At 28.7% G+C, this 19,871-nt stretch overlaps 1 protein-coding gene across 7 annotated transcripts in view; it reads left to right on the top strand.

Annotated features, from left to right (window-relative positions):
* The window catches only part of LOC113794025 (hemicentin-1-like), a 62,479-nt gene that overhangs the window by 40,325 nt on the left and 2,283 nt on the right, over positions 1–19,871 (top strand). For 5 of the 7 annotated variants that reach the window (XM_027344109.2, XM_075824209.1, XM_075824217.1 and 2 more), the window contains exons 9-13: positions 9,083–9,355; positions 9,589–9,885; positions 11,226–11,354; positions 15,185–15,203; positions 17,963–18,027. In XM_027344109.2, coding sequence (XP_027199910.1) covers positions 9,083–9,355; positions 9,589–9,885; positions 11,226–11,354; positions 15,185–15,203; positions 17,963–18,027 — 783 coding nt within the window. The remainder of the gene's footprint in view (positions 1–9,082; positions 9,356–9,588; positions 9,886–11,225; positions 11,355–15,184; positions 15,204–17,962; positions 18,028–19,871) is intronic. The other 2 variants (XM_075824219.1, XM_075824222.1) reach the window with 2 other exon arrangements.

The following is a 19,871-nucleotide window of genomic DNA, read 5'->3' as shown; positions in this document are numbered from 1 at the left end:
AAAAAAAAATTTCCACTTGATTTACGATCCATGAGATATCCAATAAGGCGAATGAACAAAAATGAAAGAAATTCTTGATCATATTACGAGTAGAAAAAAAATGAAAATTGTCATCATTTTTGAAGCATTGTAGCGTGTAATTTTTTTAAAAATTTTTTTCAAAAAAATTATTTTTTTTTGTTAGCAACAACGAATATCATGTGATAAGTAGTTGTTCGTTTTTTCCCCCTTTCTTTACCAAAATCGACAGAATCAAATTTTTTGCCATAAAAACCAAATGATAATAATAGGAAATTTATTTGCAATTGATGATGATTACGATCAGTATTCAAATGATCAATTTTCCAGTGTTTTTTTTTCCAGTAAATGTTTGTTTTATTCAAGGAAAAAAACCACAATACAAGCATCAGTAGAAGCAAATCTATTCCATTTACATGATTATTATATTAGGTAACCCGGTATACAAGTCAAATTGTTTGCGTGTGTGCGTATGTTGTATATCGATAGATGATCACAATTCTGTTTCTAAATTATTTATTATTCAAAATCTAAGTAAGCAAGAATTTTTTTTTCTGGTTCAATTTGTACCATCTAGATTCACTATTCGGGTAATTTTTCTTCAGTAATTCAATGAAAAAAGAAAACGACGTTCATATTTTTTTCATTTTGAATTCTTTTCTCGATTTTTCTTCTGAATTCTCTTGTTGGTTTGTGGGGGGGGATTGTTTTTTTTATCGTTTTTTGCTTAATTTTTCTTCCAAATACAAGTCTGTTTTTGTCATTCAGGGCGTACGTTTACGTTTTTTATTATTTCACTAAAATAAATATCCAATTCCAAAATAGGTTCAATTCGTTTCATCATCATCCACATCCACATCGAATGTCGCCCAATATTTTAAATGATTACAGCTGAATTGTAATCATCATCAAATACCAATATTTTGTTTTTTGTTTTTAGTTCTCGTTTACAATCGTTTACCAATTCGATGTTTGTCTTTGTCGATGATGATGATGATGATGATCACAATGCTAAATACCAGTACACATATCCAATACACATTTGGGCGTCACTGGTGTGTGTGTGTGTTTGTTTTGTTTTCTTTGGTGGCCATTTCTGCACGAACAATTCAACACACACATGCATATTGAATGGAATAAGATGAATTGTTTTGTCTGAGCCAAAAAAAAAACAATTTCTGATGTTTTATAAACACAGCATCAATCGTTGAATTCTTTTTTTCTTACTTAGCTTTTTATCATTAGGTTCGTTATCTTAAGTCGACCATATATATTTATTATTTCTTGATTCTTGATTCTGTTGTTTGTTTGTTTGTCGCCCAATATATAACTTATATAAACCCAAGAAGCCGATTGTCGTCTAAGTTGATATTCATTTTCGAATTACACACACACAGTGTCTCTGTATGATATTCTTTATCAGTGAGAATTTTCATTCTTTTTTTTCACAAAAAGTGTGATGTTTAGCTTTTTTTTATTATTATTTTTTGTTCATGTTTATAATGGATTATCATATTATTATTAGTATTAGTATTAATGCATCCTCACACAATAATTTATTTAAAAACAAGATAATTGCATGATACAGATGATGACAAATTCTTAATTTTCATATCTAATATGATATGAGTGTTTAGCCATTGCTGCCAATAATAGAGTTTTTCTGTTTTTGTTTTTCAATTTGGCAATTTTCAATTCAACTTTTTCATTAAATCTTTTTTTTTGGTTGTTGTTTGCTTCTGGTTTGCAACTTTTATTCTGATTTGAATCATCATTTGCAAATTTTTTGGAATCCATCACAAATGATTTTAACACTTTTTGGTTTTAATGATTATGATGAAACTGAATTTGAAACTTTTTTCCCTTACTTTCTCAGTTACCGATTGAATGTAAAGTGAAAATTAATTTTTTTTTGTAAGTTTTAAACTTTACCCTGTTAACCGATCTTTTTTTATCATATTAGCCTGCTGTGTGTGTTTCTATTGAATCCTTTAGAAAAGAAAAATTTGTCGCTTTTTTTCATTTTATAAATGAAAAAAATTCTGGCATCAGAATAAAATTCATTAATAGATGATGATAGCCATGTTGGTGGCGGCTGTGTTGTTTTTTTTCTTTTTCCATTTCTTTTCGTGGGGTAAAATGATCATTTATTGCATTCATCGATTCATTGTTTGTCATTTGAACACTGTATTTTTCTACATCTGTGATAATCATTTGTTATAGAACAGAAAAGAAAGAAAGAATTGAATTATCATCATCATCATCATTAAATCCATGAATCCTATCTTTGTATTATGTTTTTGTCTGTGTGTGTGTGTGTGTGCATCAAATATCTCATTATTCTGTCAATGTCACCCAAAGATTCAAAATGTAGGGGAAAAAGCAAACGATATTTAGCTATGTGTTTCGTTTTTCTTCAATTCGTTAATCAATTCTTATCATTAATGATGATTGTAAGATCTGTTTGTAGCATATTATCTGAACCATAAGAAATAGAATCGTTTTCTTTACCAATCTTTTTTTTTTTTTGCTGATTGTTGATTTGTATAAATGTCGAATGATAATTAATGATTTTTTTTGGGTGAATACAATGATGATGATCTTTACATTTACAATAGAAAATATTTCAAAACCAAATGAATATCTGAGATGAGTCTTTTTCTTTTTTGTTCATCTTTTTTTACAATTCAACGGAATCGGAAATGTACCAAATGGATGAATTCATATCCAAATGGCATAGGTTATATTTTCATTCATTGCTTTCTTCATTCTTTCATTTTGTCGTATGATGAATGGATTGATCGATGAATGAAATGAATTTTTCAATAGAAAAAACCCAGGTATTCAAATAGGAATCATTTCCAAATTTATTCAATATATACATTCTCTTTTTTTGTATGTGATTCCAAAAACTCTATTCTCAATTCCCGTTTACTTTCGCTTCGGTTCACACACAAATATCCGACTATTATTCCTTTTTCTTTTTCATTTATGCAACCTTTTTCATTTGCCTATTCATAACATAATAATTTTTTTATTATTATAAACATTTTCAATGGAATATAATAATAATAATCATCAGAATCATCATCAACTTACTTTCTATTCATCGATTGCAAAAAAAAAATCTATTAGATTCGAATGGTGATATTAAAAAAAATACTACAACCTATCTTTTTTTGCCACCATGTTTGTCTTATTAGTTTTTCTTCCAAAATTCTCATTCATTCATTCATTCGTTTTATTCATTCTTTCTTTTGAAATTCAATTTGGCAAAACAAAAACGACATGTGTCTGTGTGCTTGGCACGTGTTTTTTTTTGCTGCAGCAGAATAACCGCTTCAACACCAGCCATTTCTCATAAGCTGCTTTTTTTCATTTCATGAATACTATAGGCTTATTGATATGATTACAATGTTGTTTTTGTTTGTTTTGTTGCAGACTTTTTTTGGTGGTTCAAAATCTGATTTTGAATGATATGCTTCAATAACGCGTACCAGTCATAGTTATTTCCAATGAATAGAAGCGATGAAAGTCAATTTTTTTTCCTGGCAATAAGCTCAAAAATTCTCTTGTGAAATGGAATTTACCATCAAATCCAAAGAAAAATGAATATTTCATTATATCGATCCTTTTTTCCTACTGCGAATGAAATTATGAATATATTGGATTCCATTAACCTCTTCATTGAAGAAAATGAAAATTGTATAGTTTGAGTCCGTTATCCAAGTTTTGGTCATTGTGCACATTGCCTTATGGTCATTGATTTATAATCGAAAAAAATTAGTAATTTTTTTCCATATCAAAAGCTTATTATTGAAGTTATACAACAACAAAGAAAAAGCTATAATCGATTGCTATGCCATAATCATTATTATTACATAATGTAATGGGACAAAAATTTTGGTATTTAGAATAAAACTTCAGTGAATTCCGGTCATATAATAAAAACGAAAAAATTCTTAAATGTGAACACATTTTCAAAATAATAAAGACAATATAAGAAAATTAGAGTAAGAAAAATGAATGAATGAATAGATGAATGAAAATGTCAAACAAAAAGCAGGACGTCATTTTCTTTGTCGCCTTTTTTTGTTTTGTTTTATTCTTTATGTAAAAGATAATTGCTCATTCCATGCATATATGTTGTATGTGTGTGTGTGTTTTCAAGCGAATTACTCTATGTGTGTGTGTGTTCGTGTATATTGTCCATTATTATTGAAATCCGGATGAAGAATTTAACTATCTTGAAATAAAATGATGTTTGATGACTTTAGTTTTGTGTTCTTGTTTTATTTTTCTTTCTTTTTAAGAAGTTGATGCATTCAAGCACACACAAAAAAAAAAAACCGTTAGTGCTTTGTTGTTGTTGTCGTTTGATGATTGTAATTGCAAGTCAATTAAATGTTCAAATGAATTTTTTTTGCGGCTGTTTTCCTTTTACATCCCCCTACTTATCCACAAAATAAAGTAAGAAAACTTTTATGCATTTATATTCGTTTCCCAACTAACTACAATGAGTTTTAGTTTTTTTCGCTGGTACTTGGAACAAACAATCATCATCATTATCATTCTTCTATTAATTATACATACATTGTTGTCCTTATCATCTTCATCATCATATGTGATGTGATGAATTTTTATCAAGATAATAGTCGATTGTTGTTTCATAGTGTTTGACCAAAATATGTGTGTGGTTGGTTACACTTGAATTCCACTATATTGATAAATTATTTTTGTTTATGGTCATTTTCACCGAATAAAAACTTTATTCTGGTACAATCTGTTTTGTTTTCTTTTGGTTTAGTATTGATTATCACACACACACACACACACATATCACTTTGTCTATCAACACTGATCTTTCTTTCTTTTTTTGAATTTCTTTTCACTTTTTGGGCAATAAATGAATGCTGGACAGTTTTTTTGTTTTGTTTTTCTTTAATCTCAAAGTGTTTTCCATGTTTTGTTCTGAATTCAAAATTCATCCAAGTGAATCAGATACACGAATACTTGAAAAAAAATCCTCTGAATGGATTGAATAGATGCTGTAAGCAGAAAAAGAAAATCGACGGATCACTCTTTGATTCTTTTAGTTCCATTTTCTTTTTTCGATCTTTTACATCTTTCATTTTCTCTCTCTCTCTCTCACATCATCATTTTTTTCTCTGTTTTGTTGTTTAAAAGATTCATCATTTTCAAGCATTTTTGCCTCGACCAAACAAACTTTTCGGTTTGCTTGTTCGATATATGAACCCCGTATGTGTGCTTGTGTGTGTGTGAATTACTTTTTTGCCACTTCAACAGTTTTTTTTCAACTTGTCATCATCACCAACATCATTCGTGTTTCCTTCTTTTTTTTCATTTCATTTTCTGGTTCACTTTACTAGCTAGGACCATGTTGTTCACCGACCATTATCATCATCATCATCATCTTCATAGATTCAACGAACAAAAATCTCAACCACTGACAATGATTTTGGATGATTTTGGATGATGATGACCAAACAAGTGGAAAGATACATTTGCGCTTTTATTTTTCATTATTTTCCTTTTTTTCTTTTTTCTTCATCATCGTCGAAAACACACACACATTTTTTATTCGAAAAGAAAACAACAATTCTTTTATGTACATACATACACAATGCTTGCTTTCTTTCTTCTTTTTCATTCAAGTGTCATTGAAAATCTTTTTTACTTCTTCTGCCTCGAAACGTTTTTTTTTTTGGATTCGAACAATTTTTTCTTGATATTTGTTTGGTGTGGTCCACTCCAAATGTCCTTCTTCTTACATCAAACACAATATGGAACTAGTCATAGACAATTTCCGTGTGAAAAAAAAGAAAACCCACACGATGATCACATCTTTATCATATTCGAAAAAGAATATGCACACACAAACAAAAACCATGTGTTTTTTAACATTATAAACGCCTTAGGTTATGAACGCCAAACATACTGATGCCAAAAAATGTTTCACGATAAATGATGTTGAGCTCTTTTCTTCTTCTCTTGTTTTGGGTTATTGTTGGTTGGATGATAAATCTTTGGTTGCCCAAAGAAATGAATAACCACTACAACTTAGACTAAAGTGATTTTGATAGAAAAAATCGATCATTTTACCGATCACAATTCTATTTTTGAAGATAATATACAAGAAAAGAATATAGAAAATCGGTGTGGTCATTTTATTGTCACAATTTTTCGTTGTTGTTTTTGCTTGTTTATATTCAATGGCCCGAATCCTATATTCAATTCTGATTTATTAATATTATTATTAATTGGAAATTGGCTTTTTATATGGATAAAACGCGAAAGGCCTATTTCCTTTTAGGCAATTTTTGTTTTCGTTTTGTTTTGTGCAAAACACTTTTTGTCCGAACGAATTGATGATCTCTTGGCCGGAACTTTCGTTATGTTTTTTTTTCGTTGTAGGGAGAAACCAAGGGGAAATGATCTTTGGAACTCTATTTTTCTGTTGTTGTCAATGTTATTCCGGATTGCCATCTTATGCTATTTGTTTTTACATTAGAAAATTTCTTTATCGTTTTTTGGATTCTTTTTCTTATTACAATTGATTGATGTGTCTTTTTTGGTTTCGATCTTGTTTTTGTTTGTTATTTGCTTGATTTCTATGCATTGTTTTTTGTTTTTCTCGGCAACAATTCTCCAAAACATTAATTTCTGCTTCACTTACAACAATAATACCCTATCAATTTGACAACAAAATTTTTCGTTGGTTGTCTGATGTTACCATTTGTTTTGTTCATTTATATTGATCCTGTAAGATGTTTTTTGTTTTTTTGTTTCGACAAAGTAAATCGAAAGTTAATCGAAACAGAAAACAAATCAATGTCTGATGATGATGATGATGGTGTACAGAATCAAAATAAATGATAAACAAATTTCACATTGATCCATTCTGGAAAACAAGAAAAACAAAAACATCAGTTCAATCAGTTTCCTATTTGAAATTATATTATAAAAAAAATATTAGCCTCGAATCCTGATGATGATGATTATTATTAACGATTTGTTCTTCAAATTGTATGGTTCGGTTGTCTGATTTCATCTTTTGTTTTTTGTTTCGTAGGGTTTTCTTGATATTATAAATTGTTTTTTATTTTCAAAACAATCGATTTCCCCAACCACAAACCAACGAATAACTTAATTGGTATGGATTGTTTTTTTTTTGTTTTTTCCAATGAAAATATTTATACATTCGAGAAAAACATACGATTCTTTGAAAAAAAAGGAAATAAATCTTTATTTAGTGTAATTTTTCTGAGTAAAACAAGAGAGAGAAAAAAACACTATCTAAAAGTGTTGAATCATAATTCAAAGTTTCTGTTTCTCTTGACCATAATTGAAACGGTGCCATAAATATTGTAATAAAGCTTTTACCTGGCTTTATCAGTTATTATTTTAGTTTTTTTTCACATCTTTACTGCTTAAATGCAGGGCGTGAATTTTATTACGTATAGATTGTCATATTGATCGTGATTTATGCAGCATTCAAACCACCACCAACCGTATGTTTGCATAATGAACAGGTATTTGAATTATATTGAATGTGACAGATTTATTGTGCCTTGAATCCAATAAGCAATTTAAAATGATTGAATACAATGTTGCAAAACGTTGTAAGCTAATATCATCAACATCTTTAACGTACGGCAAGATGCGGTTTTCCTTATCTAAATTATTCAATTTTTAATTTACTTGATTTAATATTCACTTATTTTAAAATTTATAGCCATTTCTTTTGAAAACAAAAAATGTATCCGTTCAATAGAATTTTGTTGTTTAGTTGCTTCAAAAGCCATCTCTCTCTCTTTTTCCTTTCCTGATGGTTTCAGAGATTTATGATCATTACATCTCTCGATTGTTAGATGATGCAAAACGAAATTAAAGAAAAAAATGATTCACGTTTGGTTTTTTTTTGGCAATTGAATAATTTATTATGGTTTTCCTTTGCTTTGGTGGTCAAAACAACAGCCAAAAAAAATTCCGTGAACATTGATGAATCATATATCTTTGATGATTCAATGATTCGTAACAGTTCAATGATTAAATTGAAAAGGAAATTGAGAAAAACGAAAATCAATTTCGATTGGAAAATTCATCATCAAATAACATGTTCATTTGAAAGAATTTATTTCTTATTGAATTTGCAAAAAAATTCCTGATCATAGAAAAAATTGAATTGAAAATTTGTCAATTGGTTTGCATGAGAATTTCTCTTGGGAAAATTATCCTTACACATATTATCAAAAATTATCCATTCGGTTCAATTGATGAAAAAATGTATTCAGTGATGATGAAAAAAAATGTAATTAATAACTACAATAATTGAATCGACTAATTTTTTCGTGCTCGATATTATCATCATCTTCGTTTTTTTTCAAATTTTGATTGTTCAGGTTTTTTTTCCAGGTCAAATACTGATAGCGAAGATTCATTCAAATGAATTCCAGAAGAATGAATTCTTTAGAATTTTTCGCTATCTTTGAAATATTCACCATCAAAAGAAAAAAACATTAGAATTATTGAAACTGGAACTAATTTGTTTCGCATCATCAAACTAACTTTGAATATTTTTCTTTTATTATTTTCGCAACGTTTTTTTTTCTTTCTATTTTCATACACATCACTATCATGGTGTGTGTTCACCAAAGATTAATTGATTGATTGATCGATTAACGTCGTTACTTTGTCGTAATGATAATGCACACAGAAAATTTAACCAATTCAGCCATCAAGCTATGTCTGTTTTATAATTGATTACACGAAAGCAAAAAAAAATTGAAAAAAACCAAAATTTTTTTTTGTAAAATGAACGGGTTAAACGCTGTTGTTGTTGTTGTTATCTACAGACCAGAAAATAAAAAGTAAATTACAAAAATTCTGATCACGTTTTATTCTGAAAAGTTTTTTAAATAATAATTATTAATATTATAATCACTTGAAGACAAGTGGTTGAATACAAATTCATTACATTCATTAACAAATTTGATTAATTAATTAAATTTTCATTTTCAATTGTTTTCTTCATATATAATAGATGCACCGGAAAATCTACGACTATCATCGATTCGTGTTGATGTGATTGAAAATGAACATTTACCCGAAATACGTTGCGATAGTGATGCATTACCCGAAGCAAGTTATCGATGGATTTCAAATTCATTTTATGATAAATTTACTGGTGTTATTGCTGATACATCTATTCTGGCATTGAATCGTACTATTCAACGTGATAGTACCGGTACATATACCTGTATTGCATCGAATAGACATGGTGAAAAACGTATCGATCTACAAATCAATGTTCTTTGTAAGTGATGTGAAGTTTTTTTTTAATTTTCTTTTACTCCAATTCCATTAGCATTCATCGATCGATTTTGACAGATCGATCTAACAATCTAACTATCTATCAATTGTTCGATCGATCGATCGATCAATCGATTGATTGATTGATTGATTATTTCTTTTGTTTCAATATTGTTGTTATATTTGAAATCCATTAATGATTTTTTTTGTTGTTGTTGGGGTTATCATTTTGATCAGATCGTCCATCATGTACTATATATGAAAGTCGTACCGGAAAAGAAAATCAAGATGTTGTATTAATTTGTGAAATAACATTTGCCAATCCAAGTGATGGACTTGAATTTTTTTGGTCATTAAATGGTACTGAATTGAATCAAACATTTATTGATGAATTATCACATCAAGATGGAATGAAATCTAAAATAATAATACCGGCATATGATGAACAATTATTTGGTACATGGACTTGTTCGGCAAGAAATACAGTTGGACAAACTGATCCAAATTGTACATTATTTGTTGATGCACCAATCGGTATGATCTTTTTTTGTTCTGTTTTTTGTTTTATTTATGAATTCATTATTATTCATAACGCACACACACACCGACACACAGACTTACATCAATGGGCAGTTCAATTGATTCACTTTAGTGGTGTTCTATGTATATTCGTTGTAAAGCACAATTTATTCATTTCTAAAAGTACTTTTTCTTATATGAATTACATACACATTACTTACATATTTGTAATTATGATGCAAGAAGCATTCTCAATTTCCATCATCCAAAATGAGAATTCTCTCATTTTACATTATTACATTTCTTCAAGTTGCTCATAAATAATTTCCACGAACAAAAACTGGAAAATATTTTTTTCAGTTTTTTTAATTATCACACACATTGCATAACCGAAGCGGAGAAAAAATAACCACAAGTCAAGTCAGATGCCAGAAAATTTATATTCAAACAACAAATTCATTCACACGCACCCATAGTAAAATAGCAGTTTCAAGTTGATCCATAAAAAGATTCAAATGTTTGTTCCTTTTATAATTTTTCATTTTAATAATTATTATTAGTTTTTCGGTTGAAAACACCCAAAAAATTAATTAATTTTTGTCAGCAACATTTTTTGGTTCTTTACATTCTTAAGTTATTTGCACTTGGAATTTTTTTCGCCCAAACATTATTTAGCTGTGTTATTTATCGATGAAATTCATGAATAATGATGCTCATCATCATGATGATCCTTATGCATCGATTTTTTCTGTACGAATACCGAGAATGCAAAAAAAAATTCATTTTAGTGGTCAACGAAAGAATTTCAAAAATGTTTTCGTTTCGGTTTTTGTTTTGTTTTTGTTTTTGGTTCCGAAGAATTTATAATAGTTATTTTCCTTTAGATAAATGATGCCTAGACAATAAACAATTTAAAGTAAGGTTAGAGGAAGAAAAAAAAACAAATGGACCGACCATCGATTCATATATCATACATACATTCATTCATATAACATAACAACAACATAAAGCAATCCATCTTTGCCAATTCGATCTGAAATGAGAAATGAATGATCGAACGTAAATTGAATGATCAAAGTATTCTTTTGTTGTTGTTGTTGTTTGATAATGAGAGTGACATACATTTAGCTGAAACATACAGACGGACAAAGAGAGAGAGAGAGAGAATATTGAGTGAGATAGATTGCCCATCCATCTTTGTACAACATTCTACATACATAAACAGCATCACACACACACACATGAATTTGCTCAAATGCATTAACCTTGACTTTTATTTTTTTTTCTCATATAATTCCGAATTCCATTCATTCATCCACCCTCACACACAACAAAACATCAACTTAATCGAATAGCTGCCGAATCGGTTCTAAATGATGAATCATTATTGATCATATCAGCCGTTATTGTAGCCATTATATTTGCCTTTTTATTTATATTATTATGTTTAATATTTATAATGAAACGTCGTCGTCATAAAAACGGTAAGTGGATGATGAATATTTTATTTGTAAAAAACTTTTAAACATTTTTTTCTCTATTCATTTCTCTATGATTTCACTATCTATCAATCTATCCTATTTATTCATTTGCTAAACACTACCAATCTGTCCAAAAGCATTGTCAAGATTCAAGAATCATCATTTATTTAGTCACTACAAACATTTTTTGTAGAAAACAAAATGTCAATGACAATATTAGTAACATTATCCATTATAATGATGATCCATTTGTTCAATCTTTTTTGTGTGTCCAATTAAGAAATTGCTTAGACCTAGATATTTTCATTTGATGATGATCCATATATATTGCGACAAACAAAGTACAACATAATAATAATAATTCATTATTTACTAATTTGCATGTCCATTATGATTTTTTTTGTGTTCCAATTTCATTTTTGGCTAGTTATTATTTTTATGATGAAAATGATGATGATGATCATCATTTTGATGGTACATACAAGTGCCATTATCATTTTTGTGACCAATTTTCGCCTCTGCCATTTATTTTTTCTTGTCCAAAATGAAAAAAATCCCAATGATGATTGTGGTGTCTGAACAATTAAATCTTGAATAGAATTAATGGATTATGATGATGACGATATTCCATTAACATTTGCGGAAAAAACAACCATTGATGTGTTGATCATATCCATCCATTGAAACAATTTTTATAAAGTAGCATCCAAGGATTTAGTCAAGAACAACAAAATAAAACAATGCTTTTTCATGTTTTGTTTCTTGCTTTGAAACTGTATTTCAAACTGTAAATTTTTTCCATTATTTTTTTTCTGTGTCTTAAAATCATCGTTAGTTATAGTTTAGTGGTGTTTTGGTGTGGAGGTCATGATTATGGAGTACAACAACAAAGCGCTGATGTTTTTTTTTAAAAAAATGATAACACAATAGAAATTATGTAAATTCATTCAATCATTTTTTTGTGCATTCGTTAAAAAAAACTTTGCTTACATCATTTATTTTTTCTTCACTTATTTTTGTTTGTTATTTTGATTTTACAACAAAAAAAAACGAAAAAAAATTGAATGATTGAAGATGATCATCTTGGCCAGAGGTGTTTGAATCAAGAATTATCATATTTTGTTTGTTTTTTAACAAACTAAAAAATCATTCAATCGATTGATTGATGTATTGATTATTCGCACTGATGTCGAACCAAAGTTTTTTTTTGCAATTCTTTTTTCATTAATATTTACATTTTTTTCCAGCTATCTTTTCAATTAGTTTTTGTTGGAATTCATTTTGTATTTACAATGGTAGTGAATATTTGATGTTGTTTGTTTCATTTGTTCTGTGATCAACATTATTTTTCTGTTTATCATTAATATCATCATCATCAACAGAATACAAACTTTGTTGTTTATTTACTCAAACAATGCATGTTTATGAGTGTTGACTTTGTTTTTTTTGTTGTTTTTTGCTTTCGGTATTTTTGGTTTCGTTCATAACAACAACAAAAAATTGTTCCGAAAGAAAATAAAACAAGACAAGATGATGAATGAATCTTTTTTTGTTTGTTGGAACAACCGCACCGCACACATTTATGAAACATTTGAATAAATAAATGTGAATTCATGCATTTCGTAAAAAGCATCGACGATGACGACGATGCTTGATTGACTAATGTTAAAGTTTGTGTTGGTTGGTTGTAAACAACTAATGCCGTCGGGCACTTTTATTTTTTCCTGTATGGCTTGTTCATAATGAATATTCTGTGTGTATTGGTGAAAAACAAAACCTAAATGAGAATATGGAATATATTTAGTTTGGGAAAAATATAATGAAAATTTTCTTTTTTTGCTATGCGGTTGTGGATTCCTGTTCACTATCATTATCATTATATTCTACATTCATTTAGAGGAATTTTTTGGGAGAATATATTCTGGTTTTGATCTATTTTCGACAGTGGTGTAGTAGTGGTAGCCATTGGTCAAATTCATTTTTTTTCATTAAATTTTAACTTTTTTTTACATTTCATTTCGAATGATTATTGAAACAAAACAAAAAACAAAAACAAAGTTTAAATAAAAATATTCCCATTAGCGAACATGTTTCTTTTTCGAGATAATGATGATGATGATGACAACAGAGAAAAACAATGTTTTTTTTTGTTTTGTTTGAATTCACAATTTTGTTGTTGTTGTTGATGTGATTACAAAATCTGTCCTACATTTTGGTCAGATTATCATATACAAATATACAGTATACATTATTCATTTGTTTATTTAGATGATATTTGGGATTCTTTTTTGTTGATTTCATTTGAATGATGTTTGTAGCCATTCGATCATAATGATCTTCAATGGTAATGATGATGATGATGATGATGACAATGGAACAAATTGAATAAACTCCAAAACCAAAAAATCATGACTTTGAATCTGAATTTTTTGTTTAGTTTTGATTTTTCTCATTTAAATTCCTTTCATCATTCATCGCATTCAATCATTGCATTGTATCACTGGGTCTCTCTTGTTTTCTTTCTTTTTGGCTTTTACTCGATATTTTAATTCGATTATTGTCACCAAATTGAGAGATATAGTGAATATAAAAGAAGCCAAAGAAAGATTCTTTCATTGCAAATTTATAAACACACAAACAAACACACACAATGTTCCCAGATGAATTGTGATGCATTACACACACACACACATTGTATAAATTGTCACGAGCTTTTTTACAAATATATTTTACTATTCTAAATTCATTCATTCATTCATTTATTCAAGCAAAGTTTTATTTACACAGACACAGAATGAAATTGAAAATAAAATAAAAAAAAACTTTGTCAACATAATCATGGGTAATTTCAAAATAATATTGAAAACAAAAATTTACAAAGCCAATGAAAAGAAGAAGAAAAAAATCATTTATTAAAATGATCGAACAAGTTGTGTTTGTGTGTGTGTGTTCATAGGATTTGAATTGATAAAATCAATGAATGAATGAATGAATGAATGTAAAATGAATTCCATTTCACCCACTTTACAGTATTCGTATAATGTCGAATAAAGAAAGTATTCAAAAATTGATACATTTAGTTTATATTCAAATTTTTTTTCAATGATTCAATCGTTATCATTGCAAACAAACATTCGCTTTTCATCAGAAACAAAATGTACTGTTTTGTGTTCCCAATATTTAAATTTGTTTCATTTTCTTTTCGTTGGTGGTTTTTTTAACGAAGAAACGAAACGAAAAATGAATCTTGATTTTGTTTGCTAATATTTTCAACAACAATAACAACGACAAACAAAGTCAGCTCGATGTGTCCAAATTATAAATGCAAAATGATGATGTTGATAATATCAATTTGGCCACATCGTGGTTAATGGCCACATTCATTGCTTATTCACTAGAAAGGTGTCAAATTTTCATACAATTATCACACAATGGCCATATATTTATAATAATAACAGTGTTTTTTCCCTTTAAAAAAGCCAAAAAACTTACTTTTTTAATTTCATTTTCCTTAATTTTCATTCTGTGTTTCTCTGTTTTTTTTCTGCTTTTTGTTATTAATATATTTTTTTTGTTTTGGTTTAACACTTATTATTATTTTTATCTTCCATCCTTCCCTCTTGTTTTTTAATATTTTTTGAATCCATTTGTTGAACCCCCGGAAAATTCATCACAATCATCAACGAACAACCATCCATGTTATCATCAATCGTCCATCTTTTATTCCCCACAAAAAAAATCTCAATCAATTGTCATTGTTGTCGATCTCAACACATGTAATTTGTTCTCATATCTTTTATGTTGGTCATTTTTTTTCACCCAAAAAATTACAGAAAAAGATAAACGTGAAAAGTAAGTTTGTTGTTGGTTTTGTTGTAAAAACAAGTCAATTTTTTCTTTGGTTGTTGTCGAGAATTTAATCCTCGATTTTTGGGTGCCATTCATTCATTCAAACAAACGCACGACAAAAGCAAAAAAAAATGTTTGCTTGCTTGCTTTATATTTTGCTTGTCTACGCGATGAGAGAATGACCACTTGACATTTGCCCACATACACACATAACCTCGAAACGGAAGGAAGGAAGGAAATGGGTAAATCACATGTATTGTGACAATAACAACAACAAAAACTGCCCAAAAAAAAAAATTGATAAAAATGGTCTTTTGAAGGCCAGGTTTGTTTGTTTTTAATTATCAGGAACATTGTGAATTTTCATAACACAACACACAAGCCATTAGAAAATAAAACAAGTTTTATTTCAATCTTCTATATGGAATCTTCCGCGAAGAAAGAAAGAAATTCGTTCTCTTTTTTCAAATTGTTATTATTGTCGGTCCCAACATTTTCATGTTATTTTGACAATTCATGAAAATTCGGGTTATGTTGATAGATTTTGTTGCTGTATCATAAATTTCTATGAAAATTTATACGATACAATAGCAAAACCGACCTTCCCGATAGAGTTTTATTTTCCAAACAAAATAAATAAAAAAAATCTTCAAAAGTAAACTTTTATTGTATGATTTGCAAGAGATATGTTTAGAATCATAAAATATTGTTCCAAAAATGTTTATTTGTGTGTTTACAATCGAATCAACTTTGTGGTTATTTATTACCACCCCCCTAAATACATTAATCTCAACTTCTTTTCTTTTTTGTTGTTGTTTGGTTTGGCTTATTGTTTAATCGAACCGATATTATTCTTGGTTAGATTCTATTAATGTATGATGATCAGGAGCAACAAAAATAGCAATAGTAAAAGTAACGACAACGTAAAATCTGTAAAACCATTTCAGAACCATTGATTTTTTTGGGATTCAATCCAGGCGAAAAGCCAATTGGTTTTATTCGTTCGATCGACCGGTAATTAATGGCAATTTTGTACAATTCTAGCATTAACCATTGTTGTGATTAATGTTTGATGATTTTTTCACTCATTTGACCTATTGCTGCTTGAATGATTTGCCCTTTAACAAACAAACAAGCAAATTGTTTTCTAAATGATGGTTTTGTTTTTGTTTTTCCTATTCTTTTCAAATAACGTTTCAACGTCCAGTTAGTCTATCGTTAGTCTGATTCTTTTTTTCTTTTTTTTTTGTGTCCAAGCTAGCCATCCGCTTAATTTCGTGTATGAATGAATCTCTTCAGTTCTTGTTTTGTTTTTGTCCAACTAGTTGGCTCCATACTCTCATTACTTATGGTTTCCAAAAGTTTTTTTTTCATATTACGATGATTATGATGATGGAGATGACGTTCATATATATGATTCATTTGTCGAGAGGATTTAATGATCCTCATAATAATTGTTCTCTTCCTCTCTTTCTCTTTCTAAAAACAAAACAAAAAACGATAATAATCATTCTTTCTTCAGTCAGTGTATGTAATTGAGAATCCAAAAAATCCAGTTCTCTTTGAAAATATTCTTCATTTTGTGTCTGGACCAAAACAAGAAAAAGAATAGAATTTTTTTTAGTTCAAGAATTGAAAAATATCGATTTTTGATTAGTCATCGACGTATCATCGATAGTTCCATACACACACAAATGTTGATAAATATCAATGATTATTGTCGATGTAGAGAGAGATAAAACAAAAAACCGTGTTCAGCAATTTAGTAGAATGTTGTCCGGTTTTGTTTTTTTCGGACAAACATTTGGAATCCAAACAAAGTTTAATTAGTTTACAGATGAATAGATTCGAAAAAACTTTGATTATTGACAATGCACACAAACAAAAAAAAAAATAAAAGAATTTCAATAATTTCATCAGTTAGTTTTATCTGGATACTTTTAATATTGATCAATGTTTTTTCATTCGATTCATATGTTTCAATCAGATAAATTTCAATTTTTCTTCAGAGGGGGAAAAGAAATTCTTTCGAATAATAACTGAATTCGTACAAATCTGTCAATCTTTCAATTTTTTTGACAACAAACATCGTTTTTTTCACTGATTTTGTTAACCCCCTATATTATCATCACCATAAACATATATTAATTGGACATCATTTTTTTCTGTGACAAGTTTTTTTACTAAATATTTCGTTTGTTTCGCTGATGTAAGTGTATGTCATATGAAGTATAATGTTTTTTCCATAGAAAATTCGTATTGGAATTCAGAATTTTCTCTATTATTTCGATTCGATTCGATTTGGTTTTGGATTTTTTTTGTGTTTATCATTACACATTTTGAATTCTTTGCACACATCATTCCAAAAATGTCAACAACAAAAAATAATGGTTTTTCTTTCTCTCTCTTGTTGAGAATTTTCCAAAATTCTTAAAATGTAGCAAGCAAAAAATATTACATCTGTTTGTGTGTGTTTGATGCGTTTGGTTTTATGAATGCCAATCTAAAACGTTTTTTTTACAAAAACCCCGAAATCATATAACCCGATAATCATCAAATTTTTTTTCTCGTTTTTTTTCCGATCACATCATCATTCCCCCCATCACCAATATGATTGTCACTTTCCAATTTGTTATTGTTTGATGCTTATTTTGTTTAAATATTGCTGTCAATACGAAAAAAATCACGTTGTTGATCCACTTTAAATGTCACATATTTTTTCCAATATAACAATCATCATAATCATAATCATCTACAATCAGTCCGGATGGAGATCGTTCACCAACACCAAGCTCATCGACAAGTCGTGTTTCATCCAATCAAAATGGTATTGTATTATTACAACATACTGTGTCATCATAATTTTTTCTCTCTTTCATCTAAATCATTTTCCATTTCAATCAAACAAAAACAAAACAAAAAAATCACTTTCTGTTGTTTCCTTTGGTGGTATTTTGAAAACCAAATTCATTTACAGTCACTCATCAAGGCATCATGATCCAGGGCCAATCAACCAGGGAAATTTTATCTTTGGTTAGATACAGCTGCTGCTGCTGATTTGTTTATTTGTTATTTTGAAAGTCATTTTAGATTAGTTTTTTCTTCTTTTTGATTATTCAAATAATCTCAAGAGTGAATTTTTTAGGTTTTAATGATGCGGTTATGAGATTTTTTTTTCGCTGATATAACATTGATTTTTTTGCGGGTAATTTCTGATGATGATATTTTGCAATGTCTGTGGTGAATCTTGAATTTTTTGTTTTCCAATGATTTTTACCCGGTGCTGACATGACCGAAAAACAAAACAAAAAAAATCATGAGCGAAAATGACAATCTTCTATAGAAGCCATCAAATAATAGCCTATTATCTTTGAAGCCAATCTCCGAATTTTTCACTATTTCCCTTTATTTATCAACATTGTCAATCTTTTTCGTTTTCGGAAAATAAAACGGATTATTATTATTTTGCGTCGCATCATTTTCTTTCCTTTTTCTCTCTGTCTTCTTGCTACTGGTCTTTCCATTAGTTAATCATTGTCGTCTCCATCTATGAATCTATGAATCCATTCGTTTTTTCTTCTAATGGTTACGATGATATTGAATATTCCTACTATAAAATCATAATCGTTATTCAAGATGTGAACGTGAAAATAAAATCTTTTCTTTTCTTTGTTTTAAATCGATGTGAAAGTGTGAAAGTGTGAACCATCATTATATCCTTGGATAATGATCATACTATCGATAGTATCGTGTGCATTAAATCGATTGGCCATTGTTTGTTTATTTCTGTTTCTGTTTCTGTAAGCATCAATATTGTATCAAACGATTAAACGATTTTATTGTCTTTTTATTTTTTTTGTTTGTTTGTCTCCTGTATTATACATCATCTCAAATCATGTTGATGATGATCATCATCATCATTATTCTTTTGTTTTTTTGTTTCAATCTTTTTGACATTGTGCTGACTTTACAATATTCTTTATTTCTTTCAATTCACTTTCTCTCTATAACTTTTTCGCTTTCGATCATTGATGATGATGTTGATGATCAAACTACATTATGTGAATGTAAATTAATATGATACGATGGTCCTTCAAGATGGCCACCACCATCATCATCATCAAATGTTAAAACATTTGTTTTTTTGTTCCGAAAATCTCTCAGACAAAATCAGAATTTTTCATTTTCTTCTTCTTCTTCGTTGGTTATATTATCAGCAGATTTGCTATACCATCCAAAAGAAATTTTTCCTTTTTTTCTTGTTTAAACATTTTTTTTCTATCTTTTTTCACTTTCTGTTTTACATAAACACACAGACATACATAGATCTTTATCGAAAGATTCTTTTTCTTTTCGTTTGCTTGGCTAATCAATGCAAATCTTTTTAGCATACAAAAAAAAAAATATACAATTTTGATTTAAGCCTGATTTTCTATTCTCGAATGAACATTGCTAAAATATAAAAAGAACCGAGAATCTAATAACGCTGAAAAAATCGCGACCAAAATCACATTTCACCCTTAAGGCCTGTCGATAGAGAAAAAACTACACAGAATCGGACATGGTTCGGGATTCTATACGAGCTGTCAACATTGATGGCATATTGCTAGTGCTTATTTGAATCTTACTACTATGCTTTTGCTTTTTGCATTTTTTCGTTTTGTTCCTTTT

Source organism: Dermatophagoides pteronyssinus, unplaced genomic scaffold (assembly GCF_027571235.1).
Source record: "Dermatophagoides pteronyssinus isolate colony J.1.1.1.1 unplaced genomic scaffold, Derpt_VIB-CSIC_2022.12 sq0001, whole genome shotgun sequence".
Lineage (NCBI taxonomy): Eukaryota > Metazoa > Arthropoda > Arachnida > Sarcoptiformes > Pyroglyphidae > Dermatophagoides > Dermatophagoides pteronyssinus.
Note: the sequence above shows the minus strand (reverse complement) of the source record. Positions and strands in the feature narration are given on the sequence as shown.